At 37.4% G+C, this 25,645-nt stretch overlaps 1 protein-coding gene and 1 non-coding gene across 2 annotated transcripts in view; one reads left to right on the top strand and one right to left on the bottom strand.

Moving 5' to 3' along the window:
• Positions 1-24,412, top strand: part of LOC124521243 (histone acetyltransferase type B catalytic subunit-like) — a 49,020-nt gene extending 24,608 nt beyond the window's left edge. Inside the window, exon 5 of the mRNA XM_047092337.1 lies at positions 23,657-24,412. Within this exon, the coding sequence (XP_046948293.1) occupies positions 23,657-24,290 (634 nt within the window). The 3' untranslated portion in view covers positions 24,291-24,412. The remainder of the gene's footprint in view (positions 1-23,656) is intronic.
• Positions 3,167-3,269, bottom strand: LOC124521450 (U6 spliceosomal RNA). The gene has a single exon (XR_006964533.1). It is a non-coding gene; the product is annotated as a U6 spliceosomal RNA (small nuclear RNA).
• Positions 24,413-25,645: the final 1,233 nt, after the last annotated feature.

Below are 25,645 nucleotides of genomic sequence, written 5' to 3'. Positions count from 1 at the left end.
CTCGAAGCTAGAACAAGCAATCCTAAAATTTGTATGGAACCATAAAAGGCCCCAAATAGCCAAAGTAATTTTGAAGAAGACCAAAGCAGGAGGCATCACAATCCCAGACTTTAGCCTCTATTACAAAGCTGTAATCATCAAGACAGTATGGTATTGGCACAAAAACAGACACATAGACCAATGGAATAGAATAGAAACCCCAGAACTAGACCCACAAAAGTACTGCCAACTAATCTTTGACAAAACAGGAAAGAATATCCAATGGAAAAAAGACAGTCTCTTCAACAAATGGTGCTGGGAGAACTGGACAACAACATGCAGAAGGATGAAACTAGACTACTTTCTCACACCATTCACAAAAATAAACTCAAAATGGATAAAGGACCTGAATGTGAGACAGGAAGCCATCAAAACCCTAGAGGAGAAAGCAAGAAAAAAACCTCTCTGACCTCAGCCGCAGCAATTTCTTACTTGACACATCCCCAAAGGCAAGGGAATTAAAAGCAAAAATGTACTATTGGACCTCATGAAGATAAAAAGCTTCTGCACAGCAAAGGAAACAACAAAACTAAAAGGCAACCAACGGAATGAGAAAAGATATTTGCAAATGACATATTGGACAAAGGGCTAGTATCCAAAATCTATAAAGAGCTTACCAAACTCCACACCTGAAAAACAAAGAATCCAGTGAATAAATGGGCAGAAAACATGAATAGACACTTCTCTAAAGAAGACATCCAGATGGCCAACAGCCACATGAAAAGATGCTCAACGTCACTCCTCATCAGGGAAATACAAATCAAAACCACACTCAGATATCACCTCACGCCAGTCAGAGTGGCTAAAATGAACAAATCAGGAGACTATAGATGCTGGCAAGGATGTGGAGAAATGGGAACCCTCTTGCACTGTTGGTGGGAATGCAAACTGGTGCAGCTGCTCTGGAAAACAGGGTGGAGTTTCCTCAAAAAGTTAAAAATAGACCTACCCTATGACCCAGCAATAACACTGCTAGGAATTTACCCAAGGGATACAGGAGTGCTGATGCATAAGGGCACTTGCACCCCAATGTTTATAGCAGCACTTTCAACAATAGCCAAATTATGGAAAGAGCCTAAATGTCCATCAACTGATGAATGGATAAAGAAATCGTGGTTTATATACACAATGGAATACTACGTGGCAATAAGAAAGAATGAAATATGGCCCTTTGTAGCAACGTGGATGGAACTGGGGAGTGTGATGCTAAGTGAAATAAGTCATACAGAGAAAGACAGATGCCATATATTTTCGCTCTCATGTGGATCCTGAGAAACTTAACAGAAGACCATGGGGGAGGAGAAGGGGGAAAAAAAAGGGAGGGAGGCAAACCATAAGAGACTCTTAAAAACTGAGAACAAACTGAGGGTTGATAGGGGGTGGAAAGGAGGGGAGGGTGGGTGATGGGTACTGAGGAGGGCACCTTTTGGGATGAGCACTGGGTGTTGTATGGAAACCAATTTGACAAGAAATTTCATATTTAAAACAAACACAAAACAAAACAAAACAAAAAAACTCAAATGGGAAGTAGGAAATCTGATACCTCTAGAATATAATAAATATCATGAGGAAAAATAAAAGTCCAATCTGCTATTATTTGATTAATTTTTATTCTTAGAACACAATTTAACTTAATTTTTATTAAAAATGAAACAAACTTATTTTATAATTTTGCAGAGAGAGAGGGAGACACAGAATCCGAAGCAGGCTCCAGGTTCTGAGCTGTGAGCAGAGAGCCCGACATGGGGCTTGAATCCACAAATCATGAGACAATGACTTGAGCCCAAGTCGGACGCTTAACTGACTGAGTGACCCAAGCTCCCCTACAATTCACTGACTTTTATGGAGGAAATTTCAGTAAAGCCTTGGCCTACCCCACCCTCCAATATTTATTGTACTATCTGTCTCTTTTATATGGATGTACTTTAAAGGGCTTTTATCAAATACCAGTGATCAAGAGTCATCTTTATGTGTGAACAGCTTTCAATGCATTCCAATTTTGAAGTCCATCGAAGTCAAGCAGTTCACTTTCATTTTGGATCAGCAAATTGCGTAATTCTCTACAGTCCCTATTACCATATTCATTTCAACAGATCATAAGACTGTCTTCTGTGTTTAGGACTCTCTATGCTAAAAAAATTAAATAAATACCTCAACTTTTGTCTCATTCATTTATCACATCTGTATATATGCAATTTCTATCATTGCATAAGAAATCATCACAAAATTAGCAACTTAGAAGAGCACACATTTATTATCTGTTTCTGTGGGTCAGAAGTCTGGGCAGAGATTATCTGAGTCCCCTGCTCAGAGGTCCAAGGACTTGGCTGGGCTTTATTGTCATCTGGAGGCTTGCCTGGGGAAGATTTGCTTCCAGGGTCATTCAGATTATTGGCATAATTTTCTTGAGGCTCTATGACTGGATGGCATTCCTTGGCTTTTCACTGGTTGTCAGGTGAAGGGTACCCTCAAGTCCTAGATGTTGCTTACAGTTCCTTGCCATGTGGCTTCTCCTAAATAGTCATTAATTCATCAAGCCCACAAAGATGGACTTCAGTCCAGTCTGCAAAGACAGAGTCTCATATAATACAACATAACTGTGGAAGTGATATCCATCATCTTTGCCATATTTTATTCATTAGAAGCAAGTTATATCCTACCCAGACTCAATGAAAGAGATTACATGAAGGTATGAATATCAGTGGGTAGAAACCATTAGGGGTTATGTGAAGAGCTGATTGCTCCAATTCCCCTCCATCAAAAACAAAAATATGTGACTCTGGAAAATGAAATCCAAGGTTACATAAAATGGGTTAGTTCCCAGTCATCTTTGCATATTCAGAAAAATTATATGAAGTTTACTAAAAGTAAGGAATGTCTTAGATTTTTTAAATTCTTAGTACTATATTAAACTTTTTTTTTAACGTTTATTTATTTTTGGGACAGAGAGAGACAGAGCATGAATGGGCGAGGGGCAGAGAGAGGGAGACACAGAATCGGAAACAGGCTCCAGGCTCCGAGCCATCAGCCCAGAGCCCGACGCGGGGCTCGAACTCACGGACCGCGAGATCGTGACCTGGCTGAAGTCGGACGCTTAACCGACTGCGCCACCCAGGCGCCCCTAAACTTTTTTTTTTAATGCTTCACCAATTTCCGTGTCATCCTTGTCAGGGGCCACATTAATCCTCTCTGCATTGTTTCAATTTTTTAAGCTAACTTTTTAAATTGCTGGCCTATTTAAATTTCTTGAAGACTGGATGTGCTTACTAGTGATCTCAAATTGTAGAATGTTGTGAACTTCTGGAGAAAGATGGTGGAATGGGAGGACCCTAAGGTCATATCTTCCCATGGATACAACTAGATAACATTCATATCAGTATAAATGACCCAAGGGGAAAAAAACCCAAAGACTGGCAGAACCAACTCCAACAATTAAATATAGAAAAGAAATCATATCAAAGAGGGTAGAAAGGGCAGAGGTGGGGGAAGCTAAATGGACCTGTGGGTCTGTCTACTGGAAGGAGAGACCCAGAGGCCAAGGGAGGTGAGAGAAACAGCGTATCATGCCAGGAAGCCTACACAGAGAAGACAAATCCCATAACATTTGGCTTTGAAAAACAGAGGGGCTGAATTTTGTAAGTTCTTATAACCAGCGGAACTTATAGCCTGGAACTTTAAAAATCAGTGGACTTGGCCCTGGGACAGCTGGGAGGGTGATAGGAAATGGAATCCCCATCTCCAAAAAGACAGCACAAAAATCAGCCCACAGCATAAAGGCAGCAGTTTGAAAGATGCCTGGAGCATACTGGAGGGAGAGTTATATACTAATCACAGAGCATGTCCCACCGGGACACAGATCCCTGGGAAACTCTTCCAAAAACAAAGGAGATGGCAAGTGCCAATACCCTCCCCTGTCTCCAACATAAACATCTGACCATCTGTGGGATCCAGTGTAGTTCAGGCATTCAGTACTTAACTTGCTTATGCTGCACTCTGCACCCTCCAGTCTGACCTGTCTCAGCCCCAGCAATGTAGGTCCCTTTCCCCAGAAGACTGGCATGAACCTTACCAACACTGCATCTCCCAACTGTGCAACTGCAGTGCTTTGGTCTCCTTGGTGATGATAGTGGCTGGTCACCTCCTGCTGGAGGACATGCATACCTTTTCAAAACCACATGCCTTACCCTCCCACACTTTGTGGAGTGGCCTCTGCCTCCCCTTGGGCAGACGAACAGTACCACCTTGTTAAAAGTGTGTACCCCACTATTTCAAAAACAGGAGACATGGTTGACTTTCCTAACAGAGAGCTAGCTAGACACAGTGAGGAGACAGAGGAATGTGTCCCAGATGAAAGAACAGGACAAAATTACAGCAAGAGACCTAAGCAAAACAGAGACAAGTAATATATCCAATAAAGAATTTTTTTTCAATATATGAAGTTTATTGTCAAATTGGTTTCCATACAACACCCAGTGCTCATCCCAAAAGGTGCCCTCCTTAATACCCATCACCCACCCTCCCCTCCCTCCCACCCCCATCAACCCTCAGTTTGTTCTCAGTTTTTAAGAGTCTCTTATGCTTTTGCTCTCTCTCACTCTAACCTCCTTTTTTTTTTAATTTTTTTTTTCTTCAACGTTTTTTATTTATTTTTGGGACAGACAGAGACAGAGCATGAACGGGGGAGGGGCAGAGAGAGAGGGAGACACAGAATCGGAAACAGGCTCCAGGCTCCGAGCCATCAGCCCAGAGCCCGACGCGGGGCTCGAACTCACGGACCGTGAGATCGTGACCTGGCTGAAGTCGGACGCTTAACCGACTGCGCCACCCAGGCGCCCCTCCTTTTTTTTTAAACTAATGATCATAAAGCTACTCATTTGACTTGAGAAGAAAGTGGAGGCAGTGAGACCCTTACCAAAGAGATAAAAAAAGAACCAATCAGAGATGAAGAACACAACAATTGAAATAAAAAATAGACTAGACAGAATAAATAGCAAACTAGAGGAAGCAGAAGAACAAATCAGTGACCTGGAGAAGACAGTAATGAAAAGTAAACAGCTGAGCAGGTGGGAGAAAAACAATACACAAAATGAGAATAGACACAGGGAACTCAGTGACTCCATTAAGAATAATAACAGTCACATTACAGAGATCCCAGAAGGAGAAGATTGAGAGAAAAGGGGGAAATGAAAACTTACTTGAAGAAATAATAACTGAGAACTTCCTGAATCTGGGGAAGTAAACAGAAATTCAGATCTAGGAGGCACAGAGAGCCCCTAACAAAATCAACCCAAGGAGGTCCACACCAAGACACACAGTAATTAAAATGGATAAAAGTAGTGATAAGGAGAGAATTTTAAAAGTAACAAGAAAGGGCACCTGAATGGCCCAGTCAGTTCTGCATCCAGCTCTTGATTTCAGCTCAGGTCATGATCTCACGTTCGTGGGTTTGAGCCCTGCATTGGGCTCTGTGCTGGCCATGTGGAGCGTGTTGGGATTCTCCCTTTCTCCCTGTGTCTCTGCCCCTCCCAAGCTCATTCTCATTCATTCTCTCTCCCTCCCTCCCTCCCTCCCTCCCTCCCTCTCTCTCTCTCTCTCCTCAAAGATAAATAAACTTAAGGAAAAAAGCAGCAAGAAAAAGAAAACAGTTATAGGGAAACCCCATAAGGCTATCAACTGATATTTCAGCAGAAATTCTGAAAGGCAGAGGGGAGTGGCATCATATATTCAAAGTGCTAAAAGGAAAAAAATCTGTAGCCAAGAACACTCATTCCAGCAAAGCTATCATTCAGAATATAAGGAGAGAGAAAGATTTTCTAAAACAAACATTAAAGGAGTTCATGACCACTAAATAAGCACTACAAGAAATATTAAAGGGGATTATTTGAGTGGTGAAAAAAGACCAAAAGCAACAAAGGCTAGAAAGTAACAGAGAACATCATCAGAAACAACAGCTTTTTTAGGTAATACAGGGGCAGTAAATTTATATCTTTCAATAATTACTGTGAATGTAAATGGACTAAATGCCCCAATCAAAAGACATAGGGTAATAGAATGTTTAAAAACTAAGAACCATCTATATGTTGCCTACAAGAAACTCATTTTAAGACCTAAAGACCCTGCAGATTGAAAGTGAGGGAATAGAGATTCATTTATCATGTTAATGGACATCAAAAGAAAGCCAAAATAGCCATGCTTATATCAGAAAAACTATTTTTAAAACAAAGACTGTAAGAAGAAATGAAGAACATCATTATATCATAATTAAGGGGTCTACCCACCAAGATGTAACAATTTTAAATATGTTTGTCCCCAACTTGAAAGAACCCAAATATATATATCAACTAATAACAAACATAAAGAAACCCACCCATTGATAATAATAAAATAATCATAGGGTACTTTCACACCCCATTTACAGCAATGGGCAGATCATCTAAGCAGAAAATCAACAAGGAAAACAATAGCTTTGAACAACACACTGAACAAGATGGACATAACAGATATATTCAAAACACTTCATCTTAAAGCAACAGAATACACATTCTTTTCAAGTGCACAAGGAACATTCTCCAAAACAGATTACATATGGGGTAACAAATCAGCTCTCAACAAGTACAAAAAGAATGAGATAATTCCATACATTTGTTCAGACCACAAGCTTATGAAACTTGAACTGAGCCACAAGAAAAAATTTGGAAAGACCACAAATACATGGAGGTTAAATAACATCCTACAAAAGAATGAATGGGTTAACCAGGAAATTAAAAAAGAAATTAAAAAGTACATGGAAGCAATTGAAAATGAAAACATGACAGTCTAAACCTTTTGGGATTCAGTAAAGGCAGTCCTAAGAGGGAAATATATTGCAATACAGTCCTAACTGAAGAAGCAAGAAAAGTCTCAAATATACAACCTAACATTAAACCTAAATGAGACAGAAAAGGAACAGCAAATAAAGCCTAAAGCCAGAAGAAGGAAAATAATAAGGACTAGAGCAGAAATAAATGAAAGAGAAACAACAACAGTAAAACAGTAGAACATACCAATGAAACCAAGAGATGGTTCTTTGAAATAATTAATAAAATTGATATACCCATAGCCAGACTGATCAAGAAGAAAAGAAAATGGACTCAAAGTCCTAAACAAAAGAGGTTAGGTCACAACCAACACAACAGAAACACAATCATAAGAGAATATTATGAAAAATTATATGCCAACAAACTGGGAAATCTGGAAGAAATGGAAAAATTGTTAGAAACATATAAACTACCAAAACTGAAACAAGAAGAAACAGAAAATTTGAACAGACCCATAACCAGTAAAGAAACTGAATCTGTAATCAAAAATCTTCCAATAAACAAAAGTCCAGGGCCGGACAGCTTCCCAGGGGAATTCTACCAGACATTTAAAGAAGAGTTAATACCTATTCTTTTGAAGCTGCTCCAAAAAATAGAAATGGAAGGAAAACTTCCAAACTCATTCTACAAGGCCAGCATTACCTTGATTCCAAAACCAAAGACCCCACTAAAAAGGAGAACTACACGCCAATTTCCCTGATGAACATGGATGCAAAAATTCTCAGTAAGATACTAGCAAACCAGATCCAACAATACATTAAAAGAATTATTCACCATGGATCAAGCGGGATTTATCCTCGGGTGCAGGGCTGGTTCAATACCCACAAATTAATCAACATGCTACATCAAATTAATAAAAGAAAGGATAAGAACCACATGATCCTCTCAATAGATGCAGAAAAAACATTTGACAAAACGCATCATTTCTTGATAAAAACCCTCAAGAAAGTGGGCATCAATGGAACCTAACTCAAAATCATAAAGGCCAAATATGAAAGACCCACAGCTGAGATCATCCACAATGGGGAAAATTGAGAGCTTTTCCTATGGTCAGGAACAAGACAGGAATGTCCACTCTTACCATTGCTATTTAACATACTACTGGAAGTCCTAGCCTCAGCAATCAGACAACAAAAAGAAATAAAAGGCATCCAAATTGACAAGGAAGAAGTCAAACTTTCACTATTTGTGGATGACAGGCTATTCCAACTAGGAAATCCAAAAGATTCTGCCAAAAAAATCCTAGAACTAACACATGAATTCAGCAAAGTTGCAGGATATAAAATCAATGTACATAAATCTGTTGCACTTCTATACACCAATAATGAAACAGCAGAAGAATAAATAAGCGAATCAACCCCATTTACAACTGCACCAAAACCCATAAGACACCTAGGAATAAACCTAACCAAAGATGTAAAAGAACAGTACTCTGAAAACTATAGAAAACTTATGAAAAGAATTAAAGAGGACACAAAGAAATGGAAAAGCATTCCATGCTCATGGATCAGAAAAACAAGTATTGTTAAAATGTCTATACTACCCAAAGCAACCTACACATTTAATACCATTCCTATCAAAATACGCCCAGCATCCTTCACAGAGGTATATCAAAGAATCCTAAAGTTTGTATGGAACCACAAAAGACCCCAAATAGTCAAAGGAGTCCTGAAAAAGAACAACAAAACTGGAGGCATCACAATTCTGGATTTCAAGCTAGATTGCAAATCTGTGGTTATCAAGACAGTATGGTATGCCACAAAAAAGTGGACACATAGATCAACAGAACAGAATAGAAAACCCAGAAATGGACCCACAACTGTATGGTCAACTCATCTTTGACAAAGCAGGAAAGAATACCTAGTGGAAAAAAAAGACAGTCTCTTCAAGTGATGTTAGGAAAACTGGACAGCAACATGCAGAAGAATGAAACTGGAACACTTCCTTACACCATACACAAAAATAAATTCAAAATGAATGAAAGACCTAACTGTGAGACAGGAAACCATCAAAATCCTAGAGGAGAAAACAGGAAACTACCTCTTTGACCTTGGCCAGAGCAGCTTCTTATTAGCCATGTCTCTGAAGGCAAGGGAAGTGAAAGCAAATATGAACTATTGGGATTTCATCAAGATAAAAACTTTTGCACAGCAAAGAAAACCATCAACAAAATGAAAATCAGCCTATGGACTGGGAGAAGATATTTGCAAACAGCATATCTTATAAAGGGTTAGCATCCAAAATCTATAAAGAACTAATCAAACTCAACACCCAATAAACAAACAATCCAGTTAAGAAATGGACAGAAGACATGAACAGACACATTTTTCCAAAGAAGACATCCAGATGGCTAACAGACACATGAAAAGATGCTCAACATCACTCATCATTAAGGAAATACAAATCAAAACCATGATGACATACCACCTCACACCTGTCAGAATGCCTAAAATGAACAATACAGGAAACAACAGGTGTTGGTGAGGATGTGGAGAAAGGGGAACCATGTTGTAGTGCTTGTGGGAATGCAAACTGGTGCAGCCACTCTGGAAAATATAAGGAGGTTTCTCAAAAAGTTGCAAATAGAACAACCCTACGATCTAGCAATTGCACTAGGTATTTACACAAAGGATACAAAAATACAGATTGACCCCAATGTTTACAGCAGCATTATTAACAACAGCAAACTATGGAAAGAGTCCTAATGTCCACTGACTGTTGAATGGATAAAGAAGAGGTGATATATATGATATATACATATATATCATATATACACATATATCATATATACACATATATATGTGTGTGCGTGTGTATATACATATATATATATATATATATATATATATATAATGGAATACACACGCACACACACATACACACACACACACACACACACACTGGAATATTATTCAGCCAAGAATAAGAATGGAATTTTGCTATTGGCAAAGACGGGGAGGGACCTAGGGTATATTATGCTAAGCAAAATAAGTCAGTCAAAGAAAGAAAAATACCATATGATTTCACTCATAAGTGGAATTTAAGAAACAAAGCAAAGTTATGGGAGGGGGGAAAAAAAGAAAAAAGAGACAGGGAAACAAACCATAAGAGACTCTTAGAGAACAAACTGAGGGTTGTTGGAGGGGAGGTGGTCAGGGGATGGGCTAGATGGTGATGGGTATTAGGAGGGCACTTGTTGGGGAGCCTGGATGGCTCTGTCAGTGAAGCATCAGACTTTGGTTCAGGTCACAGTCTCATGGTTCATGAGTTCAAGCCCTGTGGTGGGCTGTGTACTGATGGTACAGAGCCTGCTTTGGATCTTCTGTCTCCCTCTCTCTCTCTCTCTCTCTCTCTCTGTCCCTCCTCCACACACGCTTTATCTTTCTCTCTCAAAAATAATTTTTTTTAAAAGGATGGCACTTGGGGAACCTGGGTGGTTCAGTCAGTTAAGTGTCTGACTTAGGCTCAGGTCATGATCTCACAGTTTGTGAGTTTGAGCCCCACATCGGGTTCTGTGCTGACAGCTCAGAGCCTGGAGCCTGCTTTGGATTCTGGGTCTCCCTCTCCCTCTGTCCTTTCCTCTCTCTCTCTCTCTCTCTCTCTCTCTCTCTCTCTCTCTCTCTCAATAAAAAAAAATAATTAAAAAAAAGGAGGGTACTTGTTATGATGAGCCCTGGGTATTTTATGTGAGTGATGAATCCTTGAATTCTACTCCTGAAACCAATATTGCACTGTATATTAAGTAACTGGAATTTAAAATTTAAAATTTTGAAAAGAAGAAGAAGAAAAAAGAGGAGTGTATGCAACCAGTGCTTTATATATGAGACTTTGATATAGAATTGAGCTGGCATTAAAAAAAATCATTCATAAAGAATGGAATATTTGTTAAATCATAATAGAAGAAATGGTTTCATTATGTAGAGAATAATGAGCCTACCTCACATCATATTACAAAATAAAGTCCTGATGGTCTGTTGAGATATATATTACAAACAAATCTATAATGCTAATGAGCGATATGCCTTTATATCTACCAATTTTTATAAAAAGATTTCTAAAAAATATCATCATCCAATAGTGTCATAAATCCTCAAACTCTGAATTGTATTATTCTAGCTCTGTTTAGCATGTTTACATTCAAGAAGAGGCTAGATCTTCAAAGAGAGAGTGTCCAAACCTATAAAAGTAAAGAGAATAGGTTTCGAAGAGGCCATTAGATTTGGTATCCAGTAACTTGTTTGTAAGTTTAATACCCCTAGCCAGCTGGGGGTATTAAAAGCACCCAGAGCATTTTGGACATACTATAGGTGTGGACTCACCTTCACCAAACATTTGGCAACAAACAAGCTTTTCTCGTCAAGCCATTGAGAAAAACAAAAATGCTGTTTATTTTAATTTTATTTGGAGACGCAGACATGTTCCTGTAGCCAAAGCAAAACTTGGAACCATTCTGGATTTTGGTCTCTGAGCTTAGGTTTACTTTTGTGTTTAATAAAAGAGTCAACAGTACTTTTGACAATCAGTGGTTTTCCCCCAAGTCCTAGCTAACATTATCTCCCTTCGCAAACCAGGCTCCTGCAGCCAGCCTGTGGTAAACAATTCCTGAAAGCGTAATAACCACTGCCACTCTTGCCTCCTCAATTACTGCTTTGCCATCTTCCCAGCTCATGTTGTAAACATTCTGAAATGAAGACTCTATAAACCCAAGCTATTGGCTTCCATAAGGGAACATGTCATTAAAAAAGAAAAGGTTTATAAAGGCATTATTTTTTTTTGGCCAAGATAATTGAATGTATTCTTTTCTTTCCTCATGATTCATTCTAAATGGGAAGAGTTTTATTTCCAGAAAATATTTTTGAGATTCCTGGAATTTAGTAGCAAATACAGAAAATAATCCATCTGATATTGTAAATAATGGGCTGGAGAGTAGGAAGCATTTTGTACGTGTGTCACCCTACAGAGAGAAACCTGAAGCCAATTTATATAAGGAGAATAGAGTTTGCCACTGTAGCAGAAGAGGATTTTCACCTTGCCTCACTGCTATGGGGAGCAGTCCTCTTGGATAGAAAAGTCAGAAGGCAGCAGAAGATAACATTTCTACTTAACATGTGAAAATAAAATTCTAGTAGTGAGGATTTCAGAAGGAAGTGTGGACTCTTCAGAAATAGTGAGTTCCATGTCACTAGAGGTATTCAGGCAGGGGTTGGGTAGTTGTAAACAAACAAACAAACAAACAAACAATTGTAAAAGCATTCATAAGGCCTCAGTGACTTTCCAGTACTAAGAGTCTGTATTTCTGAAAATTCATTTGGGGGCTAAAGTTGTATACATCCTTGTCATGCATGTGATTCTCCAGCCTCAAGGGTCAATGAATTGGTTTTACACTTCACTTGACGCAGACAAGTTGAGGGGGACAAGTGGAGGCTCTCGTATGCTCTTTGACTCCATAGAGCATTCTCAAGGAGTCAGGGTTGGAACAAGGAGGAAAAATAAAAGGCATAAATGTTTCAGTGAGCATCACTGGTGTGGGAAACTCTTGCAGTCTTCCCTGCATGAGAAAAACACGTGGCACAAACAAAAGTCCCCATAAGGACTTCGTCAGGGATTGTGTTTATCGTTCTTCCTCATTTGAATTCTTTTCCTCCCACCCTCTCTCTACCCATGAAAATTCATGTTTTCCTGTCCTAAGTCACATGGGACTTCCCCCATAAAGTAATTTACTGATTCATAAAATAAAATAAACACCATAATCTCCTCTTACATGCTTCCCATATGTCTTTTCCTCTATTTGGTTTTAGCGCTTAGCAGGTACTTATTACTTTTATTCTAAAAATATCTTCCCTCACCTACTAGAATCTAAATTTTTGAGGACAAAGACTGTGTCTAATCGATCCTTATATCACCTAATGTGTGTAATTCCCTATCTAAACCTAGTAAATCTCAAAAGATATTAAACGAATGGGTTAATGAACAGGATGTTCTGTATAGAGGGAAAATGGCAAAGTTGACTTCTTGCTGCAGACACCTCCATCCCATTCCTAAGATCTCCCCTACATGCTCTTTTATTTCATACTTTGTGCTGGAAAACAACAGAATTGAGAAAATACGAGGGGTACAGAGCTGGGAAGTTTGTCAGGGGCACATGTAACTTCATGAAATATCAGTTTTAAAGATCAACTTACAATTTTTTCCCCTTTCAGATAAGGAGCACAGTGTGTGAGTGGCATTGAAAAGAGGGAAAAGGCCAAGTGAAGTTCAGTCACTCATCACAAAAGGCAATAAAACAAGACCATTGAGAAAGGTACTGGGAAAATGACTTTCCTTCAGAACGGCAAACCCTGTCAACAGCATGAGGTAAACCTCAGTCAACACACCAAGTGTGGGGAAGGTAAGAAGATTTCAAGCAACTCAAACACAAAGAAAAAGCTTTTTAAAACATTAGTGACTCTTTTCCACATTTCCACTTAAGCTCTATCCATAAGGGAAATATTCTCCCGTATTCCACAGCAATATATCTTTTTTTTTTTTTTTAACATGTAGCCCATTGCCAGCCACCTAGAAGTGGAGGTGGAGATGTTGAACAGCTACCTTGGAACCGAGTTCTTAATATGTGTTCCGAGGGTTAATACTCAGTGAAGCAAAGCGGATGATGGCCAGATAAAACAGTCACAACCCTCAGATGGAAAATAATGTCGCTGGGCAAGCCAAAATATAATTTCTCCTCTGACTTTTCCCTCCAGGAAGTTCTTGTGAAAAACACCTTTCCAGCACAATAGTCATCGAATCCAATTATATATTTTTAGACACTACTAACCATTCTTTTTTTTTTCTTTTCTTCCATTTCAAGAAAATTCTGCACATCTGGAAAGAACAGCAATGAAGAACAGGAGCTGGCGCTTTCGTGCTCGGCTCCTACTGGGCATGTTTCGTTTAATTTCCTCCGTTTTTATGACACTTTCCTATGCTGCTACTCCAGACATTCAATAAAACACCTCACCACGTAGGAAGCATGAGGCAAGGAAAATCTAAAGAAAGTCTGACAGAAGTTCTGAGCGTCTGCTCACCACAATGATCAGTGAAGGCAGGCAGGAGCATATACTCAGGTTTCTGAAAAACACTTCTCTAGGGTCTCCCCTTAGTCTCTGTGTAAAAACTCGGCTGCCTTTTGCAACTCTGATTCCTTGTCACACAAACCGTCTTACTTGCATTCGGCTTCTATAGTCTGCCCACCTCTTCAATGTCAGAAAGAAGGAGTACAAATGGCCCTATGGTTGATTCGGTTTTCCATACATCTCTCATCTCATCTACAATCAATCAGTTTTTCCAATCAGCAAGTGAGAAGCCATTTCTTTCTATCTTCTTATTTACAGAGAAGCAAGAACTAGTTATGGAAACTATCTAGAGCAAGCCCATGGTCTGGTCAAGACAAGGAGGAATTACATATGGGATTAAATAGGTCAAGAGCTGAGTCATGACCTGGGCTTTAAGCACAATGAGGAAGCAAGCACGACAAGGTTGAATTACTGAGTGCCTAGGGAAGCCATTTGTTTAGAAAAGGATCTGAAGTAAATGAAGAATACTTAGCACCTAGTCTCTGGGGATTGATTACCAAAGAAGAAACTGTCTTTTGTTTGTTTACAGTATGTGAATGAGTTCCAGATCCTTGCTGGATGTGAGGTGAGGAGAGTCTATGACAGTACTGGGTGCCCACAATATGTGAGAAAAGAAGAAAAACACAAAATGAGGAGGACATGGGCATGAAAGCCAAACTTTAACCATTCTGTAAACTTTTCAGGGAATGACTTGTGGCCTATTTTAAATATCCCAAATTAGCATTTTCCTTTACCACATTTTCTTCTTGATACAGGCACACTGCCAGTTAAATGGAGAACAATTTCTCTGTCATATCTCTACTGGGAGGGGTGATAAATAAATCCCTTGGTTTATTTTTTAATTTTTTCTTATTCATCAAATATTTGTAAACTTGTCTTCAATTCATGCAGGCCTGTGCAAGACACTAAGCTTAGAATTGACTTACTCTTAAAATTTAATTTTTAAATTTTACTGTGGAAACAACATGAGATCTACCTCCTAAAAATTTTATAAAATGTACAATATATTATTGCTGACTATAAACATGATGTTGTACAGCTGATCTCTAGAGCGTATTCATCTTGCTTAACTGAAACTTTATACCCATTGCTTAGTTATCTCCCAATTTCCACCTCGTTGCCCAGCCTCTGGCAACCACCATTCCAGTCTTTGATTCTACGAATTTGACAATTTTAGATATATAAGTGACATCACTCAGGATCTTTCTGTGACTGGCTTATTTGACTTAGCATAACGTCCTCAGTTCATCAATACTGTCACATATTGCAGAATTTCTGACTTTTTAAGGCTGAGTAGTATTCCACTATATGTATATACCATAGTTTCTTTGTCCTTTCATCTGCTGATGGATTTTTAAGTTGTTCCCACAGCCGTTGTGATTATTGCTGCAGTGAACACAGGCGCACTAATATCTCTTCAAGAGCTTGATTTTGATTCTTTTGGGTAAATATTCAAAAGCAGGATTACTACTTCACATGGTAGTTTTATTTTTATTTCATTTTTTCCATAAAGATTGTATATATGTAAGGTGTGTGACATGATGTTTTGATACCCATATACAGTAAAATGGTTACTACAGTCTGGTTTGACCAACGTGTCCCCATTCTTCCACCTTATTGCCCTTGGTAAACAGTATTCTGCTCTCTGCTTCTAGGTATTCAAACAATTTTTTTTTTTTTAGATTTCCACATTAAAAAAAAAAACGAGATCACGCGGTATTCTTCTTTCTGTGCCTGGCTTATTTCACTCAACATAATGTTCTCCATTTTCATCCGTGTTGTCACAAATGGCAGCAGTGCCTTCTTTTTAAAAGCTGAGCAATATCCCACTGTATGTATATACCCAAATTTCTTATTCATTTATTCATCTGCCAATGGACAGACTGTTTCTGTGAAGGCTGCTATAATGAATATTGGAGTAAAGGTATCTTTTCAAAGTACTGATTTTATTTCCTTCAGGTATATAACCTGAAGACAGACAGCTAGATCATATGATAGTTCTATTTTTTTAATGTTTATTTATTTTGAGAGACATACACACACATACAGAGAGAGAGAGAGACAGAGAGAGCGTGCATGAGTAGGGGAGGGGCGGAAAGAGAGAATCCCAAGCAGGCTCGGGGTATAGCCCAATGAGGAGCTTGACCTCATGACCTGTGAGATCATGACTTGAGTTGAAACCAAGAGTTGGACACTTAACTGGCTGAGCCACCACAGCACCCCGGCAGATCTATTTCTAATGTTTTGAGGAAGCTGAATACTGTTTTCCAATTTACAAACTTCTCAATAGTGTATAAATGTTCCCTTTTCTCTACATCCTCACCAACATTTGTTATCTTTTGTCTTTTCGATAATAGTCATTTTAACAGGTATGAGGTGATATCTCGTTAAGTTTTGGTTTGCATGTCTCTGATGATTAGTGATGTTGACAACTTTTTAATATACCTGTTGGCCCTTTGTATACCTTCTTTGGAAAAATACCTATTCAGATTCTTTGTCCATTTTTAAATTGGGTTGTCTGTTTTACTATTGAGTTGTATGAGTTCCTGATTTATTTTAGATATTAACACCTTATCAAATATATGGTTTTCAAATATTTTCTTCCATCCCATAGGTTGCCATGTCATAGAATGCCTTTTCATTTTGTGATAGTTTCCTCTGCTTTGCAGATAATTTTTAATTTGACATAATCCCACTTGTTTATTTATGCTTTGCTTGCCTGAGCTTTTGGTGTCATGTCCAAAAAATCATTGCCAAGCTCAATCGCAGGGAGACTTTTCCCTACATTTTTTTCATTATATTTTTATGGCTTAAGGTCCTACGTTTAAGTCTTTAATCCATTTGAGTTGATTTTTGTGTGTAGTGTAAAAGAAGGGTCCATAAATTCCTTGATTTAAAACAACAAAATCCTTCCTTTCCTCCTTTCTTTGCTTCTTCTTTCCTTCATTTCCATCCTTCCCTCCAACCTTTCCTCCATTTCTTTCTTCCCTCCATTCCTTCTTTCCTTTCTTCCTAATTTAGTAGACAAACCATTAGATAAAGATGTGAAAAACTATCATCCTCATAGTTATAGGAACAGCAACCTGGCAGGGGCTTCCAGAATTTGAATGAGGTAAAGAGAGTGTCTGGGAGAGTTGGTGCACTGGTGGCAGCCTGGCACTGAGCAGTGGAGCATGCCCAATTTGGGGAAGATATCTGACAGGGGAAGTGGGTAGTGGCAATCTGGTGTGGAATATTAGAGACTGGGTTGGGTGAAGATGTCTTCCATGTGAGAGAATGACAAAATTAGTTGCTGTTACAAGGTACTGAGGAACCTAGCAGATTGAGGAGTTTGTCTACAGCAGTCATGGAGGATGAGGAGGGTGGATAGGAGAATGATGATGGCTATAATAAGAGTTGGGTACATTATGAAAGGAAATAATCAATTATATACACTGAGAGTAACTGAGTCAGATTTTTGCTGGGGGAGAAGGAAGTTACAAATGTGGAAAAAGGGAAAACTAGAATAGACTCTGCAATGTTGGATTGGAAATGCAAATATTAATGTGAATTCATAGTTTTCAACTGATAGATCATAGATAGATATGGATGTAGATATATAGACAGATAATATAATTATATGTAATTTATTATATATATATATATATATATATATATATATATATATATATATATATATCCTAGCTCTGTCCTGAAACAGTCTGAATGCAGAAATACCCCACTGGCAATAAGCATATCTCTCGCTCAGCTCTTGCTTTATAAATACCATTCTCCACTAAAAGAAACCAGGGTACCTTGGAGAAATTTCTGATTCTTCGGCTGGGGAAGAGAAGAAAGAGAAGGAATATTTTGTTGTACCATAAAATAAGGAAATGTTCCATAAATGATGAAACCAAATGTCAAAAGGATACATGAACCAGCGTGAGACTCCTTCTAGTCTAATCTGGGATATCTAAACATCAAAATAAATAGTAACTGATTATAACCAATTGAATAAAAGAAATCCACAAGTACATGCAAATATGAATGAATGAATGAGAAGTGAAAGATTTTAATAGTCAAATGCCAATTAATAAATACAGAAAGAACTACCATCACAGTAATAGTAACCTTGGCAAAAATATCAATGCATGTCAAACATTCGGGTGAAAGTTAGATGATATACAGGAATTTTACATAGATTTGGTGAACGTCTGCACAAAACACTTAATTAGAAAGATAAAAGAGAGAATCTTTACAATGGGGAAACCTGGAGGAAACTACCTTAATCAGGTAGTTATGTTTAATATCACCAGGAATGTCACAAACTGAATTTGCTTATAACTTGCTTATAATTTGCTGAGGTACAATGAGAATATTGCTATATCTTTGTTTTCTGATATTCCTGACAATATTTAAATTAAATCTAGACATGAAGAAAAATCAGACAAACCTAAATTGAGAAGCATACTACAAAACAACTGGCCTGTAATTTCTAAAAGTTAAGTCATGCAAACCAAGTAAAGATGAAGGAATGGATCCAAGGTGAACTGGACTAAACAGACTACGCGTCAACTAAATAGAACTGGATCCTTTTCTATAAGGGGTATCATTGGAAAACGGTGAAAGTTTAATGAAGTCTATGGATTAAGTGGTAGAAATGTATCTATTTTAAATTCCTAATTTTGATGGCTATATTTTAGTTAGGTAGAATGATGTCGTTGTGAGAAATTCATATGTAGGAGGTGACAGGGCATCAAGTCAGAATCTTAACATAAAATGATTTAGGAAAAAGAAAAATAAAAAAGCACTTGGTACTTTTCTGTCAACTTTTTTAAGTTTTGAATTATTTTTAAATAAAAATTTAGATATACCCACAGAAGTATGGATAAAATTGGGGAAATCTGAAGAAGAGCAATAAATTGTATCAACATCATAAACCGGTTGTAATATTGTACTATAGTTTAGCAAAATGTTTCCACTGAGGGAAACTGGTTAAAGGTTATGTGGAAATTTCTTATCCTTTTTTTTTAACAACTCCATGGGAATCTACAATTATCTCAAAATTTTTAATTATGAGAAAATTAGATTAAGGGGAAGTAGTACTGAGCATAGCCTCTCGTTCAATCTTTGTAACAGCCATGACATTGGTATTGTATTCATTACACAGATTAAGAAAGTGAGGAATTTATTTATTTTTATTTTTTTAATGTTTTATTTATTTTTAAGACAGAGAGAGACAGAGCATGAGTGGGGATGGGGCAGAGAGAGAGGGAGACACAGAATCTGAAGCAGCTTCCAGGCTCTGAGCTGTCAGCACAGAGCCCGACGCGGGGCTCGAACTCACAAACTGTGAGATCATGACCTGAGCTGAAGTCCGATGGTTAACTGACTGAGCTATCTGGATGCCCCCCCCTTTTTTAATTTTTTTAAATGTTTTATTTATTTTTAAGACAGAGAGAAGTGAGGAATTTAAATAAAAACTTTAAAAAAGAAAATAAAGTGAGAGAGTTCAAATACTGCTTAAGAGTCAACTGTTAGTAAATAGAAGAAATGGAATTGGATTAGAATTTTGTCTGGTTTTACAGTTGGAAGAAAATCTTGCTAAAAAAAAAAATCTAAAAGAAAGATTCCAAATATACTCAATCACTTATCAACGGAAACTAATAAATGCACATTTTTTATTATGTGGATTTAAAATTAAAAAAAAAATAAAAGAACGAAACTAAATTCTCTGGTCAGACCACGGGGGTACATAATTTTGATTACTAAGATCCCAGAGTACTCAAAGTTCAATATAAACCTGCTAATAACACTTTCACAATTCAGCTAAAAGGAGAGTAGTAACACCCTAAATGCAGTCCAAAGTGCAGGAGAAATTCTGTCTTTGGTATTTTCATGGCAGAAATTACAATTTATAACCGAACAGTTAACAGTAAATATGAAAGCACAGGTTTTCAAGTAGAAGAATGGACACAAGATGTAGGGGAGAGTATGTGGATTATCTAAGAAGATTTTATCCTCTGAAATTAGCAAATGTTTAGTGTTGTATGCATAGGATATGTTCTCTAAGGGAAGATAGATTCTTCTATAAAAAAAAAATCACACCACAAGGCAAATAAACTCACTGCTGGTTGTCCTTTCTCTGAAAACAAGGCTTCTGCTCTATGACTAGAACTCCAGCTGTAATGCATAGAAACATCACTTACAGAGCGAAGCATGGGGTACACTCTAGATGAAAAATGGCTGCAAAGTGGAGAAAAATTGCATATACATATGTGGGAGCATACCGGAAGGCCAATTATTATTTAGTATTAATAACATTATTAAAAATAGAAATTGGAAAGATATCAATTGCTCACAGAGAACATATTTCTGATTTTCTCTGGTCCCAACAATGAAGCAAAAAAAAAAGATTGTAACATCTGAATCTATGCAGGAAGGTTCAAGAATGCAATCATCTTTCTTCTCCCAATCTGACATAAAGCTTAGTATATTATTCACTGAAAAATATGCTTCAAAGATGAAGACACATAATAATAGCAAATATTAGGTAGCCTTCTCTAAGTTTTCCAAAGTTACCAGTTGGCAAAACTGACCTAGCTAAAAACTGAAAGAACAGCTTGGATATACTTACACTGATATTTTATTTTATATATTTTTTATTTATTTATTTTGAGAGAGAGAGAGAGAGAGAGAGCGCGCAAATGGGGGGGAGGCAGAGGGAGAGAGAGAATCTTAAGCAAGCTCCTGGCCCAGCACAGAGCTTGATGTGGGCTCATGGGTCATGACCTGAGCTGCAATTGAGAGTTGGACACTTAACTGACTGAGCCACCCAGGCGCCCCTTTACTGATATTTTTAAAAAGCTATATCTTTATGTGTTTTGTAGGCAGCAACTCAAGAATTTTAAAAAAACTATCTTATGGGAAGTATATTTCAAATGTCTACATTTGTCTACCAGGTGTATGGAGATAGCTGGGCTAAGACCTCATATTAACCTCTAGACTTCCTGTAAGAATGATTAACTGAAAGATTTAAAGCAATGCTCCTTTTCTAGTCTTTTAAAACACCAAGAGTGCTTAAAGAGCTATACTTAGTGTCTACTAGAATTATTATCTAGTGCATTTAAATAATGTGCATTTAAATGAATAATACATAATTTAGGTCAGATTTTTTTTTACGTTAAGTGTGATTAAATACATTTTTCCCTAATCTTCAATTATTATTCATGCAGGTTTTCTCTCATTCTTGAGGAAAATTAGCTCATCCCTAGTCTTTACTCGGTCATACTGATTTTATGGTACTTATCACTGGCTCCTCATGTGGGAGTTAAAATACCTTATTCAAGTATCAAAAATTTTATAGCCTTTTTCTCTATCTTCTGTAGACTTCTATTTCCCCTTATTATCCCTCTGTTAAGAGAGACATAATTAATTTCCTCTTGAAAACTATCAGTGCAAAGTTATAAGTTACCTTTCAAGTTTCAAGTTTTCGCTCTGCTTGTCCACTTCCTTATGTTCCAATAGAAATTATGTATCTGAGCAATAAAATGGTCTGGAAAAATGATGAAAGTCTTTTTAAATTTTCAAATAAATGTTATCTGCACATGTACTTTAAATTTTTTTCTCTAGGTGACTTTCCCAATCAGGTATTTTACAATATTGTGTTTTACCTCCTTTCCCCTTACTCAAGTCTAAATGTTTCTTAATAAACTAGAGCACACTAACAAACTATTTAAATGTTGGGGCACCAGGGTGGTTCAGTCAGTTGGGAGTCCAACTTTGGCTCAGGTCATGATCTCATGGTTCGTGGGTTCAAGCCCCACATCGGCCTCTGTGCTGACCATTCAGAGCCTGGAGCCTGCTTCAGATTCTGTGTTGCCCCAGCTTGTGTGCTCGCTCGCTCTCTTTCTCTCTCTCTCTCAAAAATAAACATTAAAAAAAGAAACTATTTGAATATCTTTAATTGTTTTTTCAAGAAAAGGGGGAAAGCAAAATACTGGACACAAACTTAGAGATGCAGCTCAGTTAGTTAACAGGCATTTTTACACATATGTTCAGAAAATATTTTTCAGACTTCAAATGTCGACCATACTTTCTCCCACATGTATATCTTCAGGGTGAGTTAAAATGCTAATATTAGGTAGTCTGGTCATTGAACAATGTCCTATTTCGACCCTGCCCTTGGAGAGCCCCAGGTCATCAGGCAACAATGAAAGAATTTGAAAGATTATCTGACATCATACATTTTATTTGTTTTTTTTTAATTTTTAAAAGTTTATTTTACTTATTTTTGAGAGAGAGAGAGAGAGAGAGAGAAAGAGAGGAAGCAAGGGGTTGAGAGAAAGAGAGACAGAGACAGAGACAGAATCACAAGCAGGGTGCAAGCTGTCAATGCAGAGCCTGATGCGTGACTCAAACGCAAGAACCATGGGATCATGACCTGAGCCAAAAACAAGAGTTGGACAATTAACCAACTGAGCCAACCAGGCATCCCTGAGATCATACATTTAAAAAATTTTTTTCCTTTGCTTTTGAGGCCTCTTTCCTTACGGAAAATTTAGAAAAGTCAGGTTGGGGTAGAAGTACTGTGAAGGAAAAGCCTAGATTTGTTAGCTCTGCTTTAGGCTTTAAGGAAAAGAACAGGTGCAGTTCTTAAGGCTTCCACAGCTGGCCAGCTGAACGAACATTTGGCAAACAGGATTGTGGCAGGAGCCCAGCCAGGAACAAATAGTTGTATTTGTAGGGGCATATTCTTTATCCTCTCCTTTGGGAACTTAAGAGTAATCAACAGGTAAGGGGATAGGTCTGTAAGTCCAGTGAAGGCAAGAGCACAGCTTCTGGTGGAGCTAGCAGAATGGGACTCCCAAATCCGGAAAATGGTGGACAGCATTCCATACCTAGTGTCATTAGTTGTTTTGAAAACAGCAAGTGCCTTGACTAATAAAAAATCCTGGTGTGCCTGGGTGGCTCTGTTGGTTAAGCATCTGACTCTTGATTTCGGCTCAGGTCACGATCTCACAGTTTGTGGGGTCAGGCTCCGTGTTGGGCTCTGTGCTGACAGCACGGAGCCTGCCTGGCATTCTTTCTCTCCCTCTCTCTCTGCCCTGCACTGCCCTGCCCTCCCCTCCTCTCTTCTCTTCTCTCTCTCCCTCAAAATAAATAAATAAACATTTAAATACAATCCTTAGTAAGAGAAATGGTGAAATGTGATCTTATCACCTTAGATTTTAGGTTGAGATGCCAGGAAGACAAGAAGTAAAAGTTATTTTGAGAGACTGTATCATTCACAGAGACATAAACTGTCATAAGAAGCTGATTCTGGGCTCATCAACAGAGAGAAACAAAAATAACCCTTCCTTACCTAAGATAAGCCTCCTTTTACTATTGATACAAGTGTGTCAGGGAATTTAAAATATCTATTGCCTAAGATGCTTAAGAAACTTTAAAAAAACAAAACACTTGTGAACATGAAAAGCAAAAATATTAATTTCTACTTCAATTCTTGCTAATATTCATTTTACACACTTATAATTTGTTAAAATTATTTTGTTTCCTTGTTATTTCTTATCTCATTGTGACTTCTGCAATTCACAAAATATTTATGCTTCCAAATACTAGCATAATTCTATAAAGCATTTTAATATAAATATTATATGATTCATGTAGTCTGATCCTCAACAGTATTATTGCGACCGTAGGCTACATGACAGTCTATAATTACTATGTGTACCCAGACAAAACCCGGCCACGTGTAAGTCAGATGCTGATACTGACTCCATTTCAAGGTCAAGGCCATGGTGCTCAACTTCTTGAAACAGTTCATAGATACTACATTGCATCTCCTTCTGTTCTTGATATTACAGCGGAAGATCCATCCAAAAGTTACGTGAAATTAAGAGACTTTGTGCTTGTGAAGCTCTGTCAAGATTTGCCCTGTTTTTCCCGGGAAAAGTTGATGCAAGGATTCAATGAAGAGATGGCAATAGAGGCACAACAGAAGTTCAAAATAAATAAGCAACATGCTAGACGAGTTTATGAAATTCTTCGACTACTGGTAACTGACATGAGTGATGCTGAACAGTACAGAAGCTATAGACTGGACATTAAAAGAAGACTAATTAGCCCATATAAGAAAAAGCAGAGAGATCTTGCTAAAATGAGAAAATGTCTCCGACCAGAAGAACTGACAAACCAGATGAACCAAATAGAAATAAGCATGCAACATGAACAGCTGGAAGAAAGCTTTCAGGAACTTGTGGAAGATTACCGACGTGTAATTGAACGCCTCGCTCAAGAGTAAAGGTTATTCTGCTGTGTACAGGAAGTTTGCAAATTTCTGTACATTGTGTTGTGGAAAATCTGATGATGACTTTAATCTTAAAATCTTGTAACATTTACTTACATTAAAAGTTATCTATCTTATCTTTAGTTGAATATTTTCTTTCGGAGAGATTGTATATTTTAAAATACTGTTTAGAGTCTATGAGCGAATATTACATTTTAAAAAATATATAGCTTCTGAAATACCACTGCAATTGCTTCCCTTATTAACAGTATAATAAATGCATAGTTGTGATAATTGCATAGTTATAATAAATGCATAGTTGTGATAAAATGCATAGTTTTTCTGAGGGAGGAATGAGCCAGTACAGAGCGCTATAGGGTTAGGCAACACTGAAATTTATTTTTTAACTCTTACTGCAATTTGAAATGGTAACAAAATTGTTTTTATGTTTTTGTGCATTTTATTTGGTAGTGCTTGTGATTTCTATTTCCTTATGGGTAAGTTTTGTTTTGTTTTGTTTTTAACTATCACGACTACTTATTCAACAGATTGTGCCTGGTAACTTTATATATTTGTGTGTGTGCGTATGTGTTTGAGATCAAGCTTTTATCAGCTCTATTTGACATATATCCTGTCATTTACAGGTGTCATTACCCTATTATAATTTATCAGAATTAGTTCCATTTTTATATATCTAAACATTCATTGGCGATATTTCCTTTGATGATACTTTTCTTAATAATACTGCACTTATTTCCTCATTCACACAGGCCTTTATCAAAACAGAAGTGTGGGCAACTCCATGTAACATGAGAAAGTCATCTACAGAGAAAAATAAACTGAAGTAACGTACTTTCCCACCATGGTTACAAATAATCCTGACGTCTCTAGGCTTAATTTGCCATTTTCTAGGGTGTATTTTGTCCAATGAAAATGAGTTAAAGCAAGTTTTTTTTTAATCGGAAATTTATAAATAAATATCCCTACTAATTTATATGTTTCTGTTTGTATTTATACTTGGTAATTCCTGTACTATTCCTTCCATTATAATGTATCTTTCAAAATTTACATGAAAATATATTTTAAAAATTATTTTTATACCAGGGTAATTTCAACTGCATAAACACTTAAGTGTACAACTTTTCAAGTGTGAGAACTTATAATTTTTTGATCATTAACCTTAATATTGGGACTCTATTTCACTGGCAACTACCCACCAGAACAAAATAGAGTATTCTCCATCTCTCTCTTTTTCTCTCCATCTCTCCCTCTCTAGATAGTCCTGGGGTAAACATTAACCATCTAGATCAGTTTTTTTGAAGTTTTTCCCCATGCATTTACCTGCTTCAGATCACATGAGATGGTTATTA

The sequence above is a fragment of the Lynx rufus genome, unplaced genomic scaffold (assembly GCF_022079265.1).
Source record: "Lynx rufus isolate CCGP_SWC_20201006 ecotype Redwood Valley unplaced genomic scaffold, mLynRuf1.p SCAF_3, whole genome shotgun sequence".
NCBI classification, from domain to species: domain Eukaryota; kingdom Metazoa; phylum Chordata; class Mammalia; order Carnivora; family Felidae; genus Lynx; species Lynx rufus.
The sequence above is the reverse complement of the archived record's forward strand: the minus strand, read 5'-3'. Positions and strand labels throughout refer to the sequence as shown.